The 27496-nt window shown below is 39.6% G+C and overlaps 1 protein-coding gene across 3 annotated transcripts in view; it reads left to right on the top strand.

Annotated features, from left to right (window-relative positions):
* LOC117769703 (magnesium transporter protein 1-like) overlaps positions 1-27496 on the top strand; it is a 65743-nt gene that overhangs the window by 24023 nt on the left and 14224 nt on the right. Inside the window, exons 4-11 of one of the 3 annotated variants that reach the window (XR_004615275.1) lie at positions 740-880; positions 16379-16519; positions 22435-22524; positions 22609-22672; positions 23020-23094; positions 24794-24876; positions 25079-25169; positions 25255-25956. Coding sequence is in view for 1 of the 3 variants with exons in the window: in XM_034598815.1 (XP_034454706.1) it covers positions 740-880; positions 16379-16519; positions 22435-22524; positions 22609-22672; positions 23020-23094; positions 25079-25169; positions 25255-25270 (618 nt within the window). In the remaining 2 variants the exon portion in view is untranslated. Of the gene's footprint in view, positions 1-739; positions 881-16378; positions 16520-22434; positions 22525-22608; positions 22673-23019; positions 23095-24793; positions 24877-25078; positions 25170-25254; positions 25957-27496 lie in introns of those variants that run through there. The other 2 variants (XR_004615274.1, XM_034598815.1) reach the window with 2 other exon arrangements.

Below are 27496 nucleotides of genomic sequence, written 5' to 3'. Positions count from 1 at the left end.
TCTCTTATTTGCGATCTGAGACACATGATTGCTTTTCTTAAATTTTGGTTTCATTGGTTTCTGATATGAGCAAATCAGCATGTCAAATTTTATTTAGATCTTTGACTCACAATGACCTATATGTGCCTTCAAATGTAATAAAGTACTATTTTTAACTAATGAAACTGATGAAAAATAAATTATTTGGTTGATTTAGAATGGTTGTTCTGCTTGGTTGTACTCACAGCCGTGAATACATTGGTGAAATTAAAGTGCCTCAGTTGTTTTTATTTGAATATCTGATTTTTGAATTTTTTTTTTTACAATATATCTGTAAAAAGAGAAGACTCTTGGTACCCTTCACATGCATTTAGCCACACCAAAAAGCTTAAAGTGATTTTGACGCATCTCAGAATTATTTATAATAGGAGGGAGCAGATAACAAGTCTAGGTCAGTAGAGGTAATGACAGGATTGTTATTATCTTCTTATGAATGAAGACTCTACCCAGGAACACCTTATCGCTAAGATAGTTACAGCATGGCATCTTTAATTTAAGGCCTCCCAACCACATGTGAAACAGAACTTTGGTCAAGCATAATAGGTCTTACACAATATTAAATGTGTTAGAAAAAGCATTAAGGTACAAATTCTCTGACTGTTGTATACAATTATTCAAAGTTTAACCAGTAAGATGGAATTTGATTAATAACTTTTACACTTCACTGCTCCGTGTATTGAATAATTTGACTATGTTTCAGCTGAATATGAATTCTGCTCCAACCTTCCTCCACTTCCCATCGAAAGGAAAAACTCGCTTGTCTGATACCTATGAGCTGCAGGTCAGAGGCTTTGCAGCTGAGCAGCTGGCTAGATGGGTGGCAGACAGAACTGATGTACAGGTAAGAAGTGTAAAAGTATATTATAAAATCTCTGTCCAAGTGACCAGGGGCCTTTTTAGACTCTAGTTGTCATTTTCTGTGCTGTGCTGGCATGTTTGTCTTTGTCACAAAATTAAAACGTGCTATATCAACGTAATTCGCTACATACACACAGTGTGTGTGTATATATACATACATACATACATACACACACACAGTGTATTTACCCAAACAAATAAAGAGAAAATATTTAGTGACTGTTAAATCTTAACAAAAAACAAAGTTCTTATCAGATAGTCTACTCTTTTTAATCACATCTGAGGCTTTTTATTCAGACATTTTCACCACATACAGTACTCTCTCGCTTCAACTCTCGAGCGCAATGCATGATCGCTTAGTGACCATTGGTTGTGCAGTAGTTTTCACGATGCATTGTGGGATATTGGTCAACTATTTATAACAATTCTCACTTAACACTCAGAGCACTGCAAACCAGCAAACTCACTATATTGTGGACTATATTTTGAGTAGTTTGTACCTTCAGTCACAGACAATATGTTTTCTGCCAAAGATGAGGCAAAAATGTATTATGGAAAATAAAAATCACGTGTTTAAAGCAATGCTACAATGAAAACTGATTTTAAATGATTTTTAACATGCTTAGACAGGGTCATGATTCCAAGTGCAACTTAAAGAATGTTGTGCATGAGAGTGATAATTCACAGTGATATGTACTGGTATTTGCACCAGTCCCTGAACTTGCCTGGGATGTGTCGGTTCAGTGCCTCTTTGACCAGCACTGACCACCATGGGGTATGGAACTATACGCGTTTTTGAGGTCCAGCCCGGTACCTTTCGGGTTCCCTCCTTTCTGGACAAAGGTGTCAATGTAGGAGTTCCTCAGGAGGTAGTCTGTCAGGTGCATATCTTCCCCTCCACACTGAGCAGCGAGATGGTTCTGAACTGATTGATATTCTCCGAGTCTTCCTTCTTTGGAATCCACACCCTGGTAGTCACTGGTTGTTCAGACAGAAGCTTGTGACATACATCACCCTGTGATTCACCAGGACACATCGTCAGTGATGTTACCTGGGGTCATTGGCTGTTTTGTGTTAACAATCAGACACCTTCACCCAGGCGGCCTAACCGGGGTTGATCAAGTCCCGGCTTGTGTCCAGGTAGTACTACCCAACCCACGGATTTCCTCTCCTGATCCACAGCCACCTTGATGCCACTTCTGTTTCCTCGGTGGCCACCTTGATAGCCCTTCGCCTTCTGGCTCCTGTGATGCCCAGAATGTTGTAGGCCCTGCAGAGGGACTGGCCTGCAAACCCTCTGCATCCCAACTCAATGGGCTCGCACCTCGCTCGCCACCCATTGGTTCAGTATTTTTGGAATAGCTCAGCATACTTTGCCCTCTACCTCTTTTCGGTCTCCTTGATACTGTCCCCCCAGGGAACGATGAGTTCTAAGATAATTACCTACTTCTGAGATTTATGTTGTTGTGGCAACAGTTTCTGGGAACTTCAGTTGCTTCCCTTGGTCAACTTTCAGCTTCCAGTGTTGTACCGTTGCTACCAGGCCTGAGGTGGTCCTGGCAGCTGATGTTAGCTTGTCCACAGCCCTGACGAAAACGATGGTCTTCTTCACTGGGTGGAGGCTCTTGCAATGTCTAATCCCACTGCAGATGGTGTCCGCTATGGCCTTCAGGATTTATGATAAAAAAAATTACTTCTACTTCGTTACATTGGGCCAAGCACTTCTCGCTACCTTTCCACGCTCTGATTTATAAACTTTTTTGAGTGAGGTGAGCGGACACAGCGATGCCTGGGCCACATTGGCTGCATGAGCGGATCTGATGAGTGTTATGTTTGTCTGTCCACACAGGCAGCGTGTCTGCTGCGGGTCTGCAGTGTAAGGTTTCTGGTATGATCACTGTATTTCCTCGAATAAAATTACAGCTATATACTTAACTAATTGCCAGGAAACTACGCTATGAAACCGTGCATTTTCGGGTCCTGCACACTAAACACTAAAAATCTTGTTAAAACAAAACCTTGCTAAAACAGCAGAAATACTGCAGTGCTTTTACTTTGAAGGGGGTAGAGGAAGTGTTGCAAAATATTTACTTGTGTAACATTTTCAAGAGATAAACATTTTAACGAAAGTTAAATGAAAGATCATTTTCACCATCTACTCAGCTTTGAACCGCGAGGTACGTTGAGAAAATAGACGAGACCTCGATTCAAAAGATGGATGTTTTACAAGTGTAAAAGCGAAGCAAAGTGTCTGGTACTAATAGGCTAGTGAATATTTCATGCCTTAATTTGTTAGATATTTTAAATTGTAAAGATTTATTTAGTGGAATACATTTTTTTTAATGACTGCATCAACACCACGCCTGCAAGAATTGCTTTTTTTTCTCAAGTACTTTTTTTATGATTACTTTTACTTCTAATTGAGTCACTATAATTATAAATATACATACAATAAAATACATTTACTTGAGTATTGTGTCTGTTTACTCTAACCACCACTGATCCTTCACATGGCAGTGAAGGTGTAGGATGTACCTTTAAATGAAAATGCTAACCAGTAATGGCTGTCATAATGCACTGTAACTTTGAAAAATGCATTAGCCAGATCAACAACTGAAAACCATTTGGTTTCTGGAGAAATTTTAGAGAGAGCTCTGTTTGATTGCATCCTTTACTGCCTGCTCATCCTGTACAAATCTCCATTCATCCGGTTGGTCAGCATCTCTTATCTTTTTTACAGGAAAGACTAGGACTAATAAAGAACTTCCTATTATTGTTATTCAAAATAAAAGTTGAAAACTGGTGTAATTATCCACCGCTTCTTGTTTGATTGGATATTGTGGTTGACAAGGCCAGTCTGATTTTGGTGTGATCATGGTTAGTTGCATGCCTTTAATTTAACCTGAATAATGTTTTAATTTTGCCCACAGGGTTTAAGGAACTTGCTGTAGCACAGGAATGTCAGTGAGGTCAGGTATTCCTTCAAATGTCAGTTTCCCTCAACACTTTTAAACTTGGATTGTATTGGACATATGGATCATGTGTGTTCCAACATTTCTGCCGTGTTGCATTTTGCCGCCCCTGGAGGCAGGTCTTGCCACGCGTCGTTGGTGGATTTGGCAAGAGACACATGAGAATCAGCACATGGTAGGGTTTAAAGCCATTGGAAGTCTTTTCCTGGTAGGATAACAGACACAGCACAGTGGTAATTTATTTTCAAAATCTTTATTTTTGCCATTAGAAATGTGTGCTGTTTGTAGTGTAAGCCTTGTGGTTTCATGTAGTCGATGTCCATCTGAAAGTGTGACAAGTTATGCTTCTTCAATGAGAGCAGCATTTTCAGGAGCTACAGTTGTCACAGTTTTTATCAATATGCATACAAAAAGATCGTCCAGGCTGTCTTCCAATTGCTTGACAATCCCACCTTCTGGCCTTGTCAGCACATTGTCCCTCCCCATCAAATTTAATGGACAGCAATGTTAGAAAAGAAATGTTTAAATGTGCCTATTTTATCATCATGACATGCCAATGAAGTAGTGTAATGTTATATTACTCAGCTACCTGTCATATACATATCTGTCACTCATCTTTGGAGGAAGCGAGGATTCTGTATGTTTTAAAACTGATTGTGTAGCACCAGAATTGGCCTGTATGATAAGTCCATTTTTCCACTAGGACTTTCTTTGTCTCTGATAATTTTCCCAGCATGTACTGCAAATGTTTCAACAATGTTTAGTCCGCCAAAATCCCATATGATCTAGATGTGTTTGAGCATTTCCGAGTTTTCATGTTTCATACCAGCTACAAACGTCTGTCTCTAAGGCGTATAAAATAATCACTGACTGTCTCGTCGTCTTTCTGCTTGTAGTGAGATCTTTCCCACATCCATTCTCAGTAGATAAACTGTTATGATGCATTTACGGAGGCCATATGTGACTACACTTTAAGTGGTATAAGTTAGTCCTGTTATTTCCTGGGTAGCCACCAGCCACCCTGGCCCATATAGCTGCACCTAGCTGACACATCAGAAGACATCTTAGTTCCACTGTGGTGGGTTTGAATTCTTTGCAGAATATGAGGAGTCGATCTACATAGGTTTGCCAACCTTTTCTTACACTTGGAAGATGAGCCTTAGTCTCTTTCATGTCAGCAAATGTCCATAATCTGTTAAACAGTTGGGTGTTGCCATCTCCGCTTGCCATTTCTATTATTGGGAGCATTTGGATAGCTTCTGCGTCTTCTTCCTCCACTGGAGGAATCTTTGGGGTGGGGGTAAGTGTTGATGGGGTCACTGTGGATGGTGTAGCTGGACCTGGTTGTCTGCCGGCATCATCAGCATCTGAGCTCTAATATTTTTGCATTTTGAGACACAGTGATGATGGTGTGGCTGTCCCTGCCTTACTCCCTCTGTTGCTATTGTGTCCTCCTTCCATCGAACATTCAAAAGCCTTCCAATCTGCTGTAAATCTTATTTTTTTTTCTTTTTACCTTTCTTTTGATACGTTTTCTGTCAATGTATCCTTTAGTTGATCTAAATATCTGAGACTAAAACTTCTTATGCTAGGATATCCACATACAGTCACCCAGAAATCAAATTGTTCAACACTTTCCTTGCCATAATTTATGCTCGTATAGTTGTGGTTTGGACCCCAGCATACAGGACTATAATCAGTCTCATGTTTACTCTTTTCTTATCCTATGTCTGATGCAAGTAAATGTGAATGTACAAATTTATTGAAGAATTATGAACTTATTCTTACTTAATATTTGGTTATTAATGTTACTGTCACAAATATTATTGTAATAAACTATGAAAGTAATATCAATAAGTGCACCGTAAAGCACACATCATTCAAGGGAGGAACTGGCAAAAACACAAGAGGATGTAAAGGAGGAGCTACCACGGACAGACACATAGTCAATCCTCACATCCTTGATTGTTTTATTTATTTATTTTCACAATGTGTGAATTTGTCATGAATTTGTTTTTACCTTAAAGGGCCCATATTGTGTAAAATACATTTTCTGGGCTTTTACAATCCGTAATTACTTGAAGGTGGTCAGTAGGTACCCTCAAAATATGAAAACAGTCACTCCGCAGACTTTTTCACTCAGTCCATTCTAAGAAATATGATATTGAAACGTCACCTTTCTTACCTCCTCTCCATCATCATGATGTCATCATGGAATCGCACTCTTCTCTCAGCCCCACCCAGCCGCTACCAGTCCAGCCTCCGCTGTGTTTACCAGAAAGATCGTCAATGCGCCAGAATGAGACCGGTGATAGGCCTGGACATGTGTCACTCAAATACAGTCAGCCAATCAGAGGAGGGGCTCATAAATAATTAATGACGCAGGCGAAAACAGCCTGTTCTGTCTGGAGGGCCAGAGAGAGGCAGAAGAGAGGACATGGAAATACACATTGCAGCAGTTTTTTCGACTTTAAACCACTGATATATCATCTTACGGGTACCTACCGAGTTCCAGAAAGGTGTAAAATATGGGCCCTTTAAACCAAAGTAAGAGACTGAATCAATCTGTAGCCATAGATTCTGCATTAATCCTTAACAGCACTTATTTTTGACTGAGTAAAAAATAATTTGTCATCAGAACATCAGCTGCCCTAAAAATGCTTGTTATATTTTACAATATAATAAGAATCTTTTTTCATCAGCTTTGAGAACCTAATTTACAATCCATCTCTTTATTGTTCTTAACACTTCCGAATATCATTTTAATTAAATAATTACATTTTAGTTCTTTAGATCAATCAATTAACTTTTATTTGTATAGCCCATATTCACATATCACAATTTGTCTCATAGGGCTTTAATTAGGTGTGACATCCTCTGCCCTTAACCCTCAGCAAGAGTAAGGAAAAACTACTAAAAAAACAAACTTAACAGGGGAATAATAACTTAGAAACCTCAGAGAGATCCACATGATCCACACAGGGATCCCTCTCCCAGGATGGACAGAAGTGCAATAGATGCCACGTGTAATGAGAACATCAGAAAGATAAGAGTATTTACAGTATTGATTAGAAAAAACTGTTTTTAGCATAATGGAAGGCAAATTAATTGATGGATTATTGTCAGTAATGGTCGAGTATCTGAGTAGACATATTGTATATCAAGCAGTCTTGTAATCATATTCCACGGTCAGCAGTCACCACGATCAGTGGTCCACCACCACTATCAGATGCCAACACAAGGATCCGCCATTATTATCTCGATCAGCCAGCACGATACAGGATCCACCACTACGATCACGATCTCTGATTTGGACAATAAGGCATAGGGACTCCGGGGGAAGAAGTCAAGTCAGTAACATGTATTGATGAGACATTCATTTCTCTGATGTGATAAGAAGGAAGAAGAGTAAAGAGAAGCTCCGAGTGTCATGTGTCCCCTGACTTTCTAGACCTATAGCAGCATAACTAAGATCAGGTCTAAGACGAGCCTAGAACAGCTCTTACTATAAGCTTTATCGTAAAGGAAGGTTTTAAGCCTACTCTTAAACGTACAGATGGTGTCTGCCTCCCGAACTGAAAGTGGGAGATGATTCCACAGGAGAGGAGCTTGATAGCTGAAAGCTCTGGCTCCTACTCTGCTTTTAGAGAGTTTAGGGACGACAAGTAAGCCTGAATTCTGGGAGCGCATTGCTCTAGTGCAGTGGTCGCCAACCCGTCGATCGCGATCTATCGGTCGATCTCCCAGTCTTCACTGTCGATCCCCCAACTCTCTGGACTCACTGGCTGTCGTCGCGCCACAGATCAGCTGTGTGTCGGTTGTCTGTTTTTCACACGCGCTGTGTGTCCGCTACTGGCTGCGGAGTTGCAGGTTTATCTCCTGCATTTCCTTCAAGAACAAGTTGGTTTATGTACTAAACTAAATGTCAGGACTCTACGGTATGAAGATGCGCATCTTTCGGTCTGTCGATAACAATCAAAGCCCCGTTGGAACAAATGAGTGGATTCAGACAGTGAAACGCTTTTACTTTGAAACGGGTTCAGAAAGTGTTGTAAATACATTTGTGTCATAAACAGATAAACATTGTGGTTCACAGCAGAATAAACAGAGAAAATGATCTTACCTGAGTTTGAATGTTTATCTGATGAATTTATGTCACAAACAAATGGTTGCAACACTTTCTGTATGCCTTTTCAAAAATAAAAGCACTCCAGCTTTTCTGTTGATGGAGTCCATTCCCTTGTTTAAAAAGTTTATTTTATTGTGAAATATTTGCAGGAGCGGAAGATGCACAACTTCATACTATGTAGTACTGGTATTTATTTGAGTACAAGGGACTTCTTTCATACAAGGCAATAATCATATTTGTGGCCATATTCAAATCAAAGCCTATATGTAAAAACATTGTACTGCAGTAGCAGCTCCTCTGCAGAACATGATGTGGAACTGAGAAGCTACATATTATGCATTGCAAATATGAATTGATATTAATTTGAATATTGTGCATTGAATAGAAAAAGTTGCACAACAGCCTCTCTTTGTGTATATTTATTTCTTGTACATTCAGCCTTTAACAGAAATTTCCCAAAATAATAAATATGACCCTCCTAAGTTTTTTTTGGAAGATATCAGGGTGGTAGATCTCGGCTTACGTTTGGAATTAAAAAGTAATCTTGGGCTCGAAAAGGTTGGTGACCACTGCTCTAGTGGGTTGATAAGGTACTATCAGCTCTTTAAGATATAATGGTTCCATATTATTAAGGGCCTTGATGGTGAGGAGGAGAATTTTAATTTCTATTCTAGATTTAACCAGAAGCCAGTGTAGTGAAGCTAATACAGGAGAAATGTGGTCTCTTTTCCTGGTTCTTGTCAGGACACGTTCTGCAACATTTTGGACAAGCTGCAGAGTCTTTAACGACTTACTGCTGGAGCCTGATAATAAGGAAATACAATAATCCAGTCTGGATGTAACAAAGACGTGGACTAGTTTTTCTGCATCTTTTTGGGATAGGATATGTCTGATTTTTGAGAAATTACACAAGTAAAAAAAGGCGGTCCTATAAATTAGTTTTAAGTGAGAATTAAAGGACAAATCAGGATCGAAGATCACTCCTAAGTTCCTGACTGTTTCATTGGAAGCAAGGGCAATGTCGTCTAGCGCAGCTATATCATTAGATAATGTATCTCTAAGGTGTTTCAGGAAAAGTATTAGAACCTCTGTTTTATCTGAGTTTAATAAGATAAATCCAGGTTTTTATGTCCTTGAGTGGTCCTGATAATGTTTCCTAGTGGAAGAATATATGAGAATAAAATTGTGTGAACAACCGTGGTTAACTTTGGTGCGCACAGATGACTCATCATTAATTTGCACAAATTGGAATCGATCTGAAAAATAGGATTTAAACAAGTTTAGGGCGGTTCCTTTAATGCCAATTAACTGTTCTAGTCTTTGTAATAAAATGTGATGGTCAATAGTGTCCAATGCTCCACTAAGATCTAACAGAACAAGGACAGACACAAATCCTTGATCTGAACCTATTAGAAGGTCATTAGTGACATATCCTGATGATAATGAAAGATTGATTGTGTTCAGTAACGTACTATCAATTAGGGGCAGGAGTTCTTTAAGTAATTTAGTAGGAATGGGATCTAAGATACAATTTGTGGGTTTAGAAGATGAGATTATTTTGGTCAGCTGATCAAGGGTGATCAGAGAGAAGCTGTCTAAATAATTGGTAAGATTCTCAGCTGTTCCTGAGTTTTCTGTTCTTGATAGGGTATTAGTGCCAATTGAGGGCAGGAGATGGTTGATTTTATTTCTAATGGTTAGAATTTTATTATTAAAGAAGGTCAAAGATATTGCTATTCAGGGATCGAGGAATACTGGGTTTGATGGAGCTGTGACTCTCTGTCAGCCTGGCTACAGCGCTGAAGAGAAACCTGGGGTTGCTTTTATTTTCTTCTATTAATGTGGAGTAGTAGGCAGCTCTTGCTTTGTGGAGGGCCTTCTTATATGCTTTAACACTATTTTTCCAGGCTAGGTGATTTTCAACACAGTTGCTGGAGCGCCACTTCCTTTCTAGTTTTCTTGACGCTTGTTTTAATTCATGTGTGTTGGAATTATACCAGGGAGCTAATTCACTATGTTTTACACACTTCTTTTTTAGAGGCGCTATGAGTCTAATGTTAATCGTAATGACTTTACAGAGCTATCGACAAGATGGTCAATATCAGTGGAGGTAGGGTTTTTAAAGAATTCGTTGGTTATATCGACGGATAATACAGGGTTAAATGTAATTGGAATTATTTCCTTAAATTTAGCTACAGCACTATCAGGTAGACATCTAGAAAATGAGTTTTTTATTAGTGGTATGTAGTCTGATAATGAGAAATCAAAGGTTATTAAATTATCCCCTTAAGCACATTTTACCTCTTGGACCTATATTCCACACCATGGGATCAAAGATGCATGCTCCTCTGTGCAGCCAACAACGGAGCATTTTGTGCGCTTCGCTCACGTGGACCCCAGAGACCCAAGTAAATGTTCAAAAGCACTGAAAAGTGATCTTTCAAAAGGACATAATATGTACCCTTTATATTAAGGTGATACTTTTTTACCAATCTGGTTCATTTGTGCATTAATGCCCAATAAACTACCCAATGCCTGGTATCATTTATTCTTTTAGCCTTGACAAATGAAATATCCTTCTCTCTCTGATAGATGGAATAATGAATAGTCATTAAAACATGGGTTATCCTTTTGCTAATTCTAAATCTACTTAGAGGTTCATGCCTACAAAGTAGTTTTAAAAAATACCATGCCAAGTCAACATCCTCAAATTCACAGACAATGTGTAAGTCACTATTATTAAGGTCAGGCTAAAAAAGGCTGATCTAATGGCTTTTCTTAAAATATATCAAGGCTTCTAAAACCCCAACCCCCATGTTGGGACGGTATGGAAATGCTAAAAACGACAGCAGTGATTTCTAAATGTAATTAGGGCCCGAGCACGACAGTGCAAGGACCCTATTGAAACTGTGTGGATTCTTCTTCTTAGAAATTAATTGCTTTTTTGGGAAATTCATCATATTCAAAAAATTTGCGGGCGCGTCAGGTCTGGTGAAATGTACGTATTTTAATGTGCTCAGGAACATGCATCCAAAAATGGCTTGATAGTGCCCCCTACAAATTTTCAATGTGGGTCTTCCTACCCTTTTATTAACCTTAACCCTATGAAAATTGGTACACATGTGTATCATTCCCAGACGCACATAAACGCCTCTTGTCACTCTTAGCCACACCCAACAGGAAGGCAGCCATTTTGGTTTGAAAATGAAATTTGTCTTGATTTTCAAAATCAGTGTGTCATCTCAACAACATGGAGAATATAGTTGTTAAAAGTTTGAGTTTTCGTCACACGGTGTGACCGTGGCATGGCGCCAAATTCTGATGACTCCCCATCCAAACATGAGGTTGTTGTATCTCAGACATACATAGTCCAACTACTCCAAACTGGACATGTATGACAAGACTCCCTGATGACATCTATACAGAAATCATGACTTAAAATCACATGTCTTTTTGTGTCATGTCTTACACTTGTTTCCCTCCTCGTCCATTGGCCGCAACCATGTCCAACTTTGTCAGACGGGCCTCAAGACATTGATGATGCAGTCATATGAAACTGAGTTTTTGTCGAACACCATGTTAGTGGCGTGGCGTCAAATTTCACCATTCGCCGTGACACACGAAATTACTGTAACTTCAGTGTTGTGCAATAATAGGTAGACTTGATGTTGGCTAATTATTAATAATCATAAAATATGATTATTAAAATAATAAAATTATATATTAAAGATAATAAAATTATTAATTAAAAACAATAAAATGATCAATTAAGAATAAGAAAATCTGTAATTATAATTTATAAAAGACAGGGCACCACCCTGGTATCAGGGACCAACAATCAATCTGTAAAGATCAGTCTCATAATCTGAAAAAGTTTTATACGATTTATAACACACTGTGTGTGTGTGTGTGTGTGTGTGTGTGTGTGTGGTCAAGATGGCGTACGAAGTCACAGGGGATGACGTCGTATTACTGAATTCAAGATGGTGGTCTACCTGCGTGGTGTCATGTTACTGAATTCAAGATGGCGGTCTAACCACGTGATTTCACGTAGGATCGAATTCAAGATGGCGGTATAAAGTCGTGGTTTGACCAACAGGAAATGGAGAACAAAGGGATGCTTTGGTTTATCTCGTGGTTCAAAGCGCCGAATGGCGTCGAGATGCGATCGCACTATCTAAGTCCCTGAACGGGTATAACACGTGAATTATGTGGATGCAGGTCGGAACGTGTGTGCAGGCGGGTTAGAGAGAGAGAGAGAGAGAGAGAGAGAGAGAGAGAGAGAGAGAGAGAGAGAGAGAGAGAGATTCAATGAATGATCAAAGGTGATCTCAAACACCGCCAGAGACAGTTTTGCGGGGACTACTCGGTACCCAAGCGGACGAACTGGGATCCGTCCAGCTGTGTACCGATCTTTTACTGGGTTAAAATCTCCGCAAAATAGGTCTGACGATCACACTGTACGGCAGCGTGGCCGGAAATGCAGACGCGTCACGACGCGCTGACACGGGAACAATGCGGACACAGCGGTCCTAAAACAAATGTACACTCAAATAATAACACGCTAATGTTTAAACTAGTCTCTGCCCAGACATAAGCCTCTTACTTGTTGCTGGTCCACGGTTCGTTGCGCGAGTGGCGCGTTCCGGGAAGACAAGTGAATTTGTGTTCGTGGCCTCTACAGCTGATTCGCGCGGTGGCAGCGGGGATTGAGCTGGGCCGGATAGGAGAGAATTCGTCTCGTTCTCCTTGGCGAATGTTTCTTGCCCTTCGTGGCGAATGTTTCTTGCCCTTCGTGGCGAATGTTTCTTGCCCTTCTGCAGCTGAGGAGCAGCTGTGGATTTGGATCTGGGAAAAAGTCTGGGGAACTCGGCCTGCGAGTGAAAGACTGTTGCGGTCCTTTAAAAATAAAGTTCAGGTAAAAAAAGTTCCCAAAAAGGGGAAGATATGAACTTAAGGTAAAAATCAAAATACAAACGTTTGGATGAGTGCTCCCTTTGAGTGGCTGGATCGTCTGGAGTAACCGGGAGAGGTTTCTGGTCCTATCTTCAGCGCACGGGAATAAGCAATGAGTTAAGGGGGTTCTCTGTATTTATTACCTGAGAGGTGTCCGGCCTCCCTCCAGGGGGGGCCGTGGGGTCTGTTGGCTCTCAGCCAATGGAAGGCCCGAGTTTAAACTCGGGCGGCAGTTAAAAAACATGGGGGTCCCCTGAAGCATTCTGGGTGTTTTGCCTCATGGCAACTACAAAACTCTAGGCAGGCTTCTCAAATGTCATGTAGGCCTCATCATTGTCCTGGGCTCGATCCCAACATCAGTGTACATTGTTCAACCTCCCTCAAATGTCATATGTGTAACAACAGCCCCCTCTGAAGACATTCATGTTTTTTTTTTAAATGTGTTTGGAAAAATATCTGAATAGCGCCCCTTAAAGTACAGCCCCGGCATCACGATTGACTGACGTGTGAAAATCGGTAGGGACATGTGTCATATAATTATAACAAGAAAGCCTCTTGGAGCGATTTGAATTACGTGGCCATTTTTGGCGATTTAAAAATAATAATAAAATAGGAATACATTTATTTATAGGCGCCTTTCAGAGCACTCAAGGTCACTTTACACGTCAGATAAAAAACATAACATGTTGTATTTGAACGACCTCCTCCTAGAGCTTTCATCAGATCAACTTTAAATTCAGTGAGTGTCATCTCACCAGCATGGAGATTAAATCGTATTAAAAGTTTTAGGGTACGTCACACGGTGTGACCGTGGCCTTGCGTAAAATTTTGATGAGTCACATCAAGATGATTTAGCTGCATTAGAGGGCACTGACGACCATGGTTTGCCCAAGGGACAAAGCTTCTTCCTCAGAGCTGTAGAGAATTCCTGTTTTTCACATTGTTAATATGTTGAAAACTATTAAACCAACTGATGTGTGTCAATTAATGTTGAGACAACTTTAGTTCATCATTAAGAGTAAAATGAGCCATGAAAGAGTTTATTTTTTGTTTGGCTTCCATTAGTCCAGATGTTTAAATTGATGTTTTTATTGAGCTGAATTATCTGAAAGTAACATTTTAGGCCATGTGGACTTTTTTGGAGGAAACCCCAGACATATTCAATGTGACTATGAGAGCAGGGATTGCGCATTAATGTCTCTCTAATTCCTCTCTTTATGAAATTCCAAAGCATTTTAATTCCTCTTATGAAAATGGCGTATCTCAAAGCATTTGAATTTATCTTATTTCTATGATTTTTAAGCTCACTTTTCTCAAGAAGGATAGGAAGGGATTTGAATCATTCATCCTCTACGGTGCATAACATTATTAAAAGATTCAAGGAATCTGGAGGAATTTCAGTGCGTAACGGGCAAGGGCGCAATCCTAAACTGATTAAGCTTGCTCGCCGATCCCTCAGACGGCACTGCATCAAGAACCGTCATTTATCTATAAGCCATATAACTACATGGGCTCAGGATTACTTTGGCAAACCTTTGTCAAGCACTACAATATGTAGTTACATCCACAAATGCCAGTTAAAACTGTACTGTGCCAAAGGAAGCCTTATGTTAACTGTGCCCAGAAGCGCCGTTGGTTTCTCTGGGCTCGAACGCATGCGATGGACCATAACATAGTGGAAACGTGTATTGTGGTCAGACGAGTCAGTATTTCAGGTCTATTTTGGAATAAATGGCCACCATGTGCTCCGGACCAAAAATTAAAAGGACCATCCAGACTGTTATCAGCAACAAGTCCAAAAGCCAGGGTCTGTCATCGTATGGGATATGACAGTGCCCTTGGCAAAGGTAACTTTCAATTTTGTGATGGCACCATTAATGCAGAAGTACATAGAGATTTTGGAGCAGCATATGCTGCCTTCAAGACGACATCTTTTCCAGAGACATTATTGCATATTTCAACAAGACAATGCAAAACCACATTCTGCACATATTACAAAGGCACGGCTGCGAAAATAGAGGGTGCGGATACTGTACTTGCCTGCGTGCAGTCCAGACTTGGCCACAATAGAGAATATGTGACGCATTTTGAAATGCAAAATGCGATAACAAAGACCCCGTACTGATGCACACCTTAAGACTTGTTTGCAAGAAGAATTGAAACACATCTTGAGTCCTTAAACATCTTTTAACTGTCATTACAAAGTGGTAAATGCTTTACTGTCCCAACTTTTTTTGACATATGTTGCAAGAATCAAAATTGAAGTGTATTTTGAAAAAACAATAAAATTCATGAAGTCTAACATCAGATAATGTGCTTTTGTATTGTTTTTATTGTAATACAGGTCAAAGATCATTTATAAATCACTGTTCTCAGTTTAAATTTTAAATGTAACATACCGTCCCGATACCCACTGATGGGTGTAGTTTGCAACCCAACAGCACTGTTGGGGAGATTTAACTCAGTTATAGATAGTTTGAAGTAATTTAGTGTACTGATTACTGTACTTTACTACCTCTCCTTTGTTTATGCAGCCTATCCTGAAGACACTGAATCCGTCAATACGTATCCATCTGTTCGTAATCAATGGTTTCAGCTATGTCTCTAGACAGCAGTCCTAATTTATTACGTTTTTAAATTAATAAAATGTAATTTTGGAAGCTGTGTCAGTTCAGGCGTGGGGGGGAATATTTCCTGATAGGAGAAGCAGGATTATTATCAAGACATTCTTTGCTGGGCCAATTCTCTGTTTTGGCCTGCAAGCAACTGAAGCAAACTGTCCACTACTTTTATGTCCTCTGCTGCTCGTGGTGTAGGTTATATAATAATAATAACTTGTATAGCACTTATCTAAAGAGGTTTACAAAGTGCTTCACAAAATCAATGGAAATAAAATTACTAAATAAAAGGTATTCAGTTAACTGGAAGAAACCTCTAGCAGAACCAGACTGGGCGGCAAACCTCAATAAAATAATCAGGGACACAGCGAGAAGAAAGAGAGCAATTAATAATTGCAGGCCTTCACACTCACACAACCCAGTGAGTAACCATGCATTAATCCAATGGGATAATGTAAATGGGATGACTCTTGGATACAGCAAGGTTAAATTACACAGGGAAATTATCGACAAGGAAGCATCCAATCCACCGTAATCTCCATTTCTATCTACCACTGGTGATGACAATGTAGTGCTACCAATTAGGTAGAGCAATGAAAGTAAGCTTTGTAAATAATATAGCCTTTTAGTTTTCAGGCTGTCAATTACCAATTTTTTGTAGTATTGGCTGAATCATGGTAGAGAAGCCATTTTCAAAAACATAGACATAGACCAACAAACTAATTGTATTCAGCAGAGCCATGTATATATACTATTTTAGGATACTGGGAACCTTTTAGGGTAAGTGTCATGTTTATGTGTTGCAGATCCGTGTCATTCGTCCTCCCAACTACGCTGGGCCTCTCCTACTGGGCTTCCTCCTGGCTGTGATCGGAGGAATGGCATATCTACGAAGACACAATTTGGAGTTCCTCTTTAACAAGAATGTCTGGGCCTTCTCTGCACTGGTATTTACACACACACAAACACACACATAAAAGTATGGGAACCCTTGGGAATTACCAGCATTTATGTTTATGTTTGTCTTAAAACATGGTCTGATTTTGATTCCAAGTTATGTAAATGAACAACTCACATCTGATTTTAGCTAATAAAACCTAAATTATTGAAAATGCTTTTTGGTTAAACTGCTTGCTCCAACGATGAAAGCTATGACTCAACCTTTGGAATCCCATAGAACTACACCACTGTTCTCTGGTCGTTCGCAACCCCAGGAGAATACTGTACAATTTGTTTTGAGTTAGAATAGCAATAGTGTGCAAGCTGGACCATCAAGTTACAAATACATTAGTGAATATGTTATTTCATTTCCATTCTAACCGGACAGCGGATTGATGAAACCATTAAAGGATTTCAAGAGCGTGGTTACCCTCAGTGCTCTGGTGCCGTAGATGATACACACATTTCCATCATTGCTCCGAGAGAAAAACTGCAAACTACTACAACAGAAAGGGATGGGATTTGATTATCCTACAGGCTGTGGTGGACCACAATTTCTGGTAGGCATGACTTTCTGAGGAAATCAAGTTTATTATTTTGGCCCCTCAGTGGGCCTGCTGGCTAGTAGCCAGTTAGCATGGCTAGTGTAATCAGTATAGCTATGCTGTTGAAAGTCCATAAACAGAAACAAATAATTGATCCAGTTGCTGTGTTTCTAGTTTAATAGCATAGTGCTGGGCAGGTAACAGTGTTAAATGTGTTTGTGTGCTCTAAAGCAGTGGTTCTCAACTGGTCTGGCTTCGGGACCCACCATCACCCCTTAATGACAAGCTGCGACCCAAATCGAGGAAAATTTTCAACTTCTCAAATTTATTTAATGAAAAGATGGTGCAGTTTGAACCTGAGATAGTACAGAATATCACAGTAGGCCAACACAAAAAAACAAGTTTAATGATAAACCAAAACGACCAGCAGGTGGCGATGCTAGAGAGGGAAATATTCCCTTTTACACTCAATTAGCTGCATTTTAATTAAAAACCAAAAAGTGCATCTTAAGGACACAAGGTAATACAACATACATAACAATTCAGTAACTTTAGCCTTTTTTATCAGACTCAACAGTGCTTTCATGCACAAACATAAAATAAAAAAGTCCAACTACTGAGAAGTAGTTTTAAAAAGACTAAAATTCTGTAGCTTTAGCTGATAATACTCACTCACTGAATCTATGACAACCAACACTGCACTGTGGAAAAAAATCAGTGTCTTGAGTAGCAGCTTTTATCCACAAACTCAAAATAAATTAAACAAAAAGTGCAATTCAAAAAGATTCATGCTCAATTAGCATATGAGAACAAACTTTGCGGGTGTTCGTCTATGCTGTGAAATGGCGGGTGTCTTTTAGCATTACAAGGCATTAACGGCAAATACTGTTAAGGAGTGTGAATAGACGGCACTCCGCTGCATTAAAAATCCCCTTCAAAATAAAAGCACAGGATTTTTTTCTTAACATTTTTTTTTGCCCAGGCCCAGACCCACTGAAAACTGGTCCGCGACCCACTTTTGGGTCGCGACCCACCAGTTGAGAATCACTGCTCTAAAGGATGGCTCAGCATGTTTAGTGTTAGGGCTAGAGTTAACCCTAACTGTAGTTACTCAGACTTGAGCCTAGCATGCTAGTTCTACATAAACAGACCAAAAGTTTACAGACAATTGTACAAAAACTTAAGATAACATTTTATTTTGTCTTTCAAATTAAACATTTAGTTTTAAGCTTGTCTTTTTTTTCTCATTTGTATCATCACTTAACTATTCTATTTTATTTATTTATTTAGTTGTCTACAAAGGCTTACAACTTCTAATCACTGCAGAGAACCAGTAAAATGGTTACCTCTTCCCCAGAGAGGTACATGTAAGTATGGGTGTATTATTTTTGGGGTTCTTCAAACTATTAACTGTTATCCTTCCAAACAATGTAAGATGGTGGATGGGTTGGAGATCCCTGTGCATATCATTAGAGACACCCATAGGTGATGAAAGGATTCACCCAGTATTATTAACTCCTGCAAGAACAAGCTCCAATCCTAAGCTTTGGCAGAATCGCTGTTGAGAATGCCTTTGGGGGACTGAAAGGATGTTGGAGTTGCCTAATCAAGAGAAATGACATTGACCTTGATATAATGCCCAATTATGTTGCTGCTTGTTGCATTTTACACGATGTATGTGAAATACAGAAAAACATTTTTGCAAGAGCGGAATAATGTGGATCAACTGCATGCAGCGGTGAATAAGGAAGAGAGACCGAACATTGCCCGACTAATTTGCAACACAATTACCCACAGTATTCTTTGTAAAAACACACTTTGATTTGACAATGTGTAGGGGGGACTCATAACCCTTTTGAGTCATTGTTGACATGTTGCTCTGTCGCTGTAGGAAATATGACCAAACATATCAAATGTTTTGTTTAGAATTAATTTTCTAGAAAGATTCAATCGTGCAACAAGAGACAAATCAAGTTCAATTGACAGTAAACTAATAACAGTAAATAACAGTAAAAATGTATTATTGTTACACACTGACAACACTGAAGAAATTAAGTAGAAACAATTGAGTTCAACACAAAGTAGAACAGTGCAGATGAAAGGGAGATAGCATTACTATGCAATTACTGAAGTGTAACACACTGATAATCAACTGTGTTAGTGAGAAATTGCATTCTAAAGTTGCGTTTATACAGTTTTACCATCTTCAGCTGGCAGGCAGGATTCAGCATCAACTCATGCGATAACCATACAGTTCTCTGCAGGCGACCCACAGCTTAAGACCTCTTATAAAACAGCGCATGTTGCTCAAGTTATTTATCTATTTCCCAGGTAATATTCCCACCATGTTCGGTGAATATTCATGCATGTATTTTAGTTTTACACACATATACAGACAGACAGGGGTGAAAACAACCCCCTGTTCAAAGCTATGTTGGTGTGCATATATCACAAATTACCCCCTTCCCTCCCAGCATATAGATGGTAGGAGTGGCCTTATTAGCATTTAAAGGAACATGGCTGCTGTGGTGGGGTGTGATCAACGTTGGCTGTAGGAGGGAGAGATTGGGGATGTGGTTTGGGGAATGGTGCCAGGGAGGGAGTCTGATTTTTACAGGTGTTCTGTATTGGCTAATCACTCTCTCCACTTTTTCAGCATTTGAGTGCTGGGGCTGAAGAGAACTCACGGAGAAACTGTTTCGAAGACGGCCTGAGTACAGCCCAACAGTGGAACAGTGTGTGTGTGTATGTGTGTGCAAGGATGTGCGTGTTTGTCTGCAAAGACAAAATAAAAGGATAAGTAAAACTACAACTTGCGACTCCTGTGGTTCACTGATGGAGGTTAACAGGCAAGAGCCGTTACAGTGCCCTTACACAGGCCATTCTGAACAGAGCTCTTCACACTGGCTTGTAAAGGATGTTGTGGCACTTCATCCCTTTGGAATATTCCTTTGGTATATTGACCAAAATATATTACAGATGTTTTATTTAAGGGGTAGTTAACAGAAACATTTTAATTCACTCATTATCTACTCACCACTATGCCAATAGAGGGATGGGTGAAGTGTTTGAGTCGACAAAACACTTCACGGGTAAACAGCATTGCAGCCAATCCAATACAATTGAAGTAACTGGCGTCAACGTCTTCAATCATAAAAAATCAACAACAAAAAAAAACTAAAATGCTTCCAGAATGCTCCTGTGGTGTCATCCAAGTGTCTCTAAGCCCCGACATTCAAATCCAACTCAAAATGGTGTCATTTACACCTTGTTTTTAGCCTAAGTTTGGTGTGCTCTCCCTACCTCAGGTTTTACACCTGTTCATGTGGAATGGCAGAGAATGGTTGTCTTGCCGGGCCTTTTTAGCTTCTGCTCTCCTTTCTACACTTCCCATGAAGGCTCAGGAGGCAGGGAGGTCCCAGAATAGAGCCATACTGCCAAATCTAACTTCAGACTGGACAGACTCAACATGTTTATTCTTCCAATGGGGAGTTCATATACAGTATGTCTCATATTGTCCAAGACAGTGGCAATTGTTGCAAGCACCATAGGAAAAACCAAGCCATTCCAGCCCAAATTCTAAATTCTGGCAAGCTAGAGCTCACCTCTCATACTGAACCACAAAAGTGGGGGTGGTATAAAGGAGGGAAAGAAAAGCAAGTAAAAATGACTAAACAAAATAAAGGAAAAAACGGAAACCTACTTTTCATTTCAATTTTGTTGTATGCTTCTGCCAGCCAGTGCAGTTTCTGCTAACATATTTCTACATCATTTTCTTTCCAGATTCATATTTGATCACTGAAATGTAATCACTTTATCTTTGGGTTTGAGTGACAACTGATCAAAAGTTGAAGAAATTTCCTTAAGCAGTCTTGAGATGTCACATTCAAGAGGCCAAAAACTTACTTTGTGAGGCCACCTTGACCTTTGACCAATGGCCACCAGAATAAAAACACTTAATCAATCTTAATTAAGTGAATGTTTGTGCCAAATGTGAAACGATTCCTTGACGGTGTTCCAGATATATCACCACAATGTGGTGCTTCAATAGGTCACCGTGACCTATTTTCTACTGGACATGAAAAAATAGCTTTTTTTAATACACTTATTTATAATCCCCCCAATTCAATGTGAAAATGGACAATAAATATTGTTTTACATATTATTGCATGATACTTTCTTTGGTTTAACTTGAGGGAGTTTTTTCTCTTCACAGTCGCTAAAGTGCTTGCTCATTGTGGGAACTCTTGGGTTTCTCAAAATTTTAAAGTCTTGAATTTCTATCTAAAGTGCCTTGAGATAATGTATATTATAATTTGGCACTATACATATAACATTGAAGTTGTTGAATATACACATATATTAAGGCACTTAATATGTCAATATTTATTGCACTGAATTGTAGTGGATATTCCTGGCCTGGCTCCAGGCCTAATTGACCCAAGATATGGAAAACCACATCTTATGACCTGCAGGTCAACCTCTTCTTCCTGATCTTCTTGATAATACCATTAAACCTTAATTTCTGACAGGAAACCAAAAACAGAGGTTGCTGTTCATCCAAACAAACTGCCTTTAACCTGACAAAACAGATATATGACTTGCACTGCAGTTTATTCTGATGGAACTGGCGAAAGGGGGTCAGCAGATGATTCATAAACTTAAGTTCCTCTGCTGACCCCTTTCTGAGAGATGGGTGTTCCCCATCTGGACAAAGGCCATTAAACCAACTTTTCACTCTGAACTGAAAACCAGATCATTTTAATGAATGTCCAAAGCAACGTGAGAATAATTTTCTAATTGATTTTAGAATATTGAATAAACACCATAAAAGCTAGATTGAGAATTTAGAGGTCTGAGATATTTATTTGCCATGCAACTTAACACTCACCATATAAATATACTGCAACAAGTAATGTTATATTTTATTTCCCTGTGTCATTTAGCAGCATGCATTTATGAATGTTTGCAGTGTATTAATGTTATTTATTGTATTTCATTATACTGTTATCAAATTAACTAGGCATTTTATATACTGTTACCGTTAACGTTACCGCACTTTAACGTAGAGAACGGATATCCATTGAATCGAGAATTCATGACTTTATGATTTGAGACAGATTATTTATTAGATTCTATAAATATTCTCCAGTAGTAGCTGGTGCCCCTTTCTACAACGAGTGCAAATTCATCTTAACGGTACAGAATAATAAAGCTATCAAGACATTATGATGTTCTGCACCTTTGCTTGAGTAAATTTTCTTTATGTGGGCCTCTCTGAATTTTAAATATGCCCTTGTAAATATAGTAAGGTCTCCAAACCCAATTTGTAATGAAGATATCCTGATATTTATAATGTTTTATTCTGTGCCTTTCAGTGCTTTGTCCTGATCATGACTTCAGGCCAGATGTGGAACCACATCAGAGGACCACCTTATGCACACAAGAACCCTAGCACCGGACAAGTTGTATGTCAGAAACACACCGCAATATATCCTCATTCACTATCTAATATGTGAAATTGTTTTAAGAATAGTATTGAACTGTTTCAGAGTTACATTCATGGCAGCAGTCAGGCCCAGTTTGTGGCTGAGACACACATCGTCCTTCTCTTCAGTATCCTTCTGCTACAGTATATGCATCATCACACTTAGAGCCCCATGCACTGAATACCAAGTCACTTAATATACAAAAAAAACAAGCCTAAAAAAAAATAATCTCTTTGATTTTGATTAGGTTATTGTCAGCCCCTTGTGAACTTGACCCACGAGTGTAAAACAACAGAAGTAAGATAAGTAAACTTGGGATGACAAAAATAAGCTAAAATATAAAAAGTGCTATTCACCTCCCTATCCTCAAACTTCCAGGCCTTTTAAGTGGCTCTCAGTAGTGGTTTGAGTTCCGAGCAGAGTGATGTCAGGCATCACGTGCATTTCTTGTCGAAACCTTGACATCATTATCAGATGCTGCTGTTACCATGGGAATTGTGCTGCTGTGTGAGGCTGCCACTTCTGACATAGACATTGGAAAGAGGAAGAGTATGAACACACACATACACACACATTTTCCATTTAGTTTTTAATGTACACTCAAAGGTTGCCCAACTGTTTACCGTTCATCAAGAGTGCGATGGAGATTCTTGCCAAAATTCAACAAACAAACAAAACATGTTTGACAAATTACCTAAAATTCACCTGCAAACACAGCTTGTTTTGCAAATACTAAACACACCCGAAGAACAAATATACTACATATTATAAATACAAATTTCAGAAACCAATAGCCTTCCACATTTCATACAAGCACAAAAAAATGAATCCCACAAGTACAAAAGAAAATGTGAACTACAATCTCTTGACTCTCGACTTCCTGGTGCCTGTAAATTGGCCCACAGCGACACTTGCTGTTGTGGCCTGGAGGGTGAATTACTCAGGACTTTCGGGGCGGAAAGATTCTGCCAAAAGTGACATGATATTTTTTGTGTTAGTTGTGGAATATCTTTTTCTTTGTACCTAATAATATTGTTTTGTCTTAATGGGATATATATTTTTTGTACTTATTGTAAATGCATTTTATACATGTAGGACATATTCTATTGTACTTGTATGAAATGAGGAAGGCTATTTTTTTCTGAAACATAATTTATTAAAAATATTTAGTACACTGCTCAATAAAATTAAGGGAACACTTAATCATCACACTATTACCAAGTCAGTTCAATCCCGCTCGGGGCGAGTAAGAGGAAGAGGTGTCCGATATGCCCCAGGAGAAAGGACTGTAAAACGCACACCGTGTGCAGCGGGTGTAACAAATACATCTGCAAGGGCTGCTCACTTGTCTATTGCCCTACGTGTGCGTCCTAATATGGGGTGGGCTATGTGAGGGGGCCAACAGCCGGGGGAAGCAGGGACAACACAAGGGTTAAAATCCCTTGTGTTGTCCCTGCTTCCAAAAGGTATTGAAACTCGGGACTGTAATTCGGACTTCCTCGTACATTGGCCGACTGTCCTGCTAAAACTTGAACAAACATGAGAACGGTGTAACTTACCGTTCAGAAGCATCCTGTTGTAACAGACTGTAAATATCTGGCTGGTCTTCTATAGCTATATCCAAACATAACAACGGAACTTTCAGTTGTGTTTACCAGTGAGATCGTCAATGCACCAGAATGAGACCGGTGGGAGGCCTGGTCGCGTGTCACTCAAAGTGCAGGCAGCCAATCAGAGGAGGGGCTCATAAATAGTGAAAGAGGCAGGCTAAAACAGCCTGTTCTGTCTGCAGCTCCAGAGAGAGGCAGAAGAGAGGACATGGAAATACACATTGCATTTTTCCGACTTTAAACCACTGATATATCATCTTAGGGGTACCAATACCTCAAATTAAATCCCAGAAGGTGTAAAATATGGGCCCTTTAAAGGGATAGTTCATCCAAAAATGAAAATTCACTCATCTACTCACCACTATGCCGATGGAGGGGTGGGTGAAGTCCACAAAACACTTCTGAAGTCTCAGGGATAAACTTTGTTAGAGCAGAATCCAATACAATTGAAGTCAATGGTGAGTCCTTCTTCAGACATAATAAAACAGAAAAACCATAACATGTCTCCATACTGCTTGTGTGGTGTCATCCAAGTGTCCGTAAGCTAAATGTCTTCTGATATCTTCCAACGAGGTGCATTCAGGGACCTATGGAAATGCTACTGTCCGCTAGTTTTGCCACTTCTGGTGGACTTTTAGGCTTAAAACACAATGTTAATGACCTTGTTGCGAGTCGAATAGGAATGTTGGGGCTTGCGCCCCACCCCCCCATCGGCAGAGAGGTGAGTAGATAATGACTGAATTTTCATTTCTGGGTGAACTACCCCTTTAATGTTTTGTGTTGTGTTTAGTGTTTGCATTTTAGAACTGTGTGCAGCATTCTTTGAGATGGTGACCCATTAAAACATCAATGTTTTGGTGTTGAGCACCTTCAAAAATATGACTCATTTTTGTAAATGCACTGTGTGTTTGTGTGTGTCTCAGTTATGTGTGTAGCAGGTATTGGTCTGGTGATGCTGTTCTTCAGCTGGCTGTTGTCCATTTTCAGAGCGAAGTACCATGGATACCCATACAGGTAGAGACATTTTTTCTTGTTTTACCTATCATTGGCTGATCCAATACCTTGGTTCCTTTTAGTGAAAGTATTGTCTGTTTTGCAGCTTCCTGATGAGTTAGACCTGACCACATGAGAACAAGTTTTCCACTTCACAAGTTCTGTCAATAAGCAGGGTGCTGTCCATGACAACGATGCTGCATTACTGTTTGCTAAGCCATGAATTGTCCTCTGATCTGTCGAGTCATAGGTGTGTATCAAAACATATAAAAACACACTGTGCCTTTACAGCAGAACCCTCGTCACCTGTATGCATACTAGATTATCATCTGACAAAAGGTGTCTACTCGGCAAAATGCCAATTTCTTATAATTTGTGACAAAATATTTTGTGTGTATCTTTATCTTTAATGGTTGAGACCATAGTGAGGTTCTTTGCTCAGGTTTGACTTAGTTTGTGTGGGGGGAGGTATTAAACTACTGGATTTGAATACTATAAGTTTTGTAGATGAAGGGATTAATGTTTTACCAAACCATCCCTACTTTCCCCATTCATTTATAACTTGCCAAATGTAAAAATGTTTAATGAAAGCTAATGCTGCTAATTTCTCTTAAAATAACTGCCACGATAATAATGTTGTATTTCTATTCATCAAGTCACTGGTCGCAGAGTGTCACTTTTCACACGATTAGTTCACTACAGTTCACTACACATTGAATGATTTTTTTGTCCCTTATTAAGAAGAATGGCCTCAACCCTAGATTCATTAGAATAATTCATCAGAGGTGTCTACTTTTTTCTCTTGTGAAAAAAATGTCAGTCCTTTAAATGTTTGTGGTTACCTTATCAGGTTGTATCAGGAGAGAATATTGGATCATTTCTGATATTAAAGTGCCTTAACTGCCTACTCAGTGTTTGTCTCTTCTGTTTCTTAAATTTTTTTCGGGGGGAGCCCTGTACTCACAAGGCCTGTGACTACACCAAAATTGTCTTATCTATGATAAAATTAGGTAAATATGGACTTCCGGTGATGCCATGTTCTGAGAAACACGTGTCGGGTGTTCGCCCTGTGTGATGACCTGCAGAAGAGTATGCGCCGTAATAACTTGAGAATCTATCAAGTCCCCGAAGAAAGCAAGAATTACGACATGGTGGGTTTGGTGGAACAACTAATTAAAACCATGCTGCAGCTGCCCCAGGAGATAAATCTACAAATTGAGAGGGCACACACATCTTTGGGTCTTAAGCCAGGCAACTCTGCACCACCACGCTCCATTATTGTAAGGTTTCTGGACTACACAGTGAAGGAAATGGTGTTACGACAAGCCTGGGCACAGAAACGAGTCAACTTCCCTGGAAAAGTAATATACTTTGACCAGGATTACTGGCCAGAGGGACAGATGACAAGGGCACGGGTCCATGCAGTGATTAAGCAGCTGAAGGAGAAAGGGATCCAGGCCAGATGTCGCTTTCCAGCACAGCTGAGAGTCACCCTGGAGACTGGAGTTAAAACATTCCCAACTCTGATCGAGGCACTGCCCACACTCGGGGAGCTAGGTATCTCTGTGAGCGAGAGAGAGAAGATGGATGGCAGAGACAGGAGAACCGGAGAAGAAGAGGAGAAGCGTCTGTGTGAGATGCAGATTTGCTGTCTTTTTTACAGGACTGAGATGACAGTAAATATGCTCAGGTAACAAGGTTTCTTATTTCAGTGTAACTTTGAGCCTGTGATAATAACAAAGGGTTATACGTATTCTGTTATAAGACACAGCTGATCGCGCTGAATAATGGCTATGAGTTAATTTATGAGTGAACAAGAGGTATGGGGAGTGTAACACTCGTCCCGTTTTAGTTTTTTTACTATGATAAAACCCAAGACAGGGCTACAACCTCACCAAGGGATCTCTTTTTCTCTTTGGTTTATGGTCTGGATTGCACTTAGTGCATGTTCCCCAGAGAGATGTCACAACTCTCTGCCTACAATACAGCAGGGGTTAGGTGTAACCTTGCAGGGGTTAGGGTTAGGAGTTTGTTTGTTAAGAGTTCTTATATCCTTGACATGTTTGTTAAATCCGCACATGAGTCAGATGTAGATATGAAGGAGAGGTTAATTACTGTATTCAGAGAGGTGTCTTTGAGGGAGGGAGATATTCTAAAAGGTGGATAGATATAAATAATGCACTGGAATAATATTACTTTATGCCTAAGCTAGTGATCGTTAGTTATAATGTTATGGCTATAACTAAGTATGGCTGAACACAAGAAATTAAGAAGAGAATGGGTTAAACAGGTGTTTTATGCATTTTGTCCAAATAGCAGGAAAAGAGGGATAGCTATTTTGATTAGTC

Source organism: Hippoglossus hippoglossus, chromosome 10 (genome assembly GCF_009819705.1).
Source record: "Hippoglossus hippoglossus isolate fHipHip1 chromosome 10, fHipHip1.pri, whole genome shotgun sequence".
Taxonomy (NCBI): Eukaryota; Metazoa; Chordata; class Actinopteri; order Pleuronectiformes; family Pleuronectidae; genus Hippoglossus; species Hippoglossus hippoglossus.
This window is presented reverse-complemented; position numbering and strand designations above follow the sequence as displayed.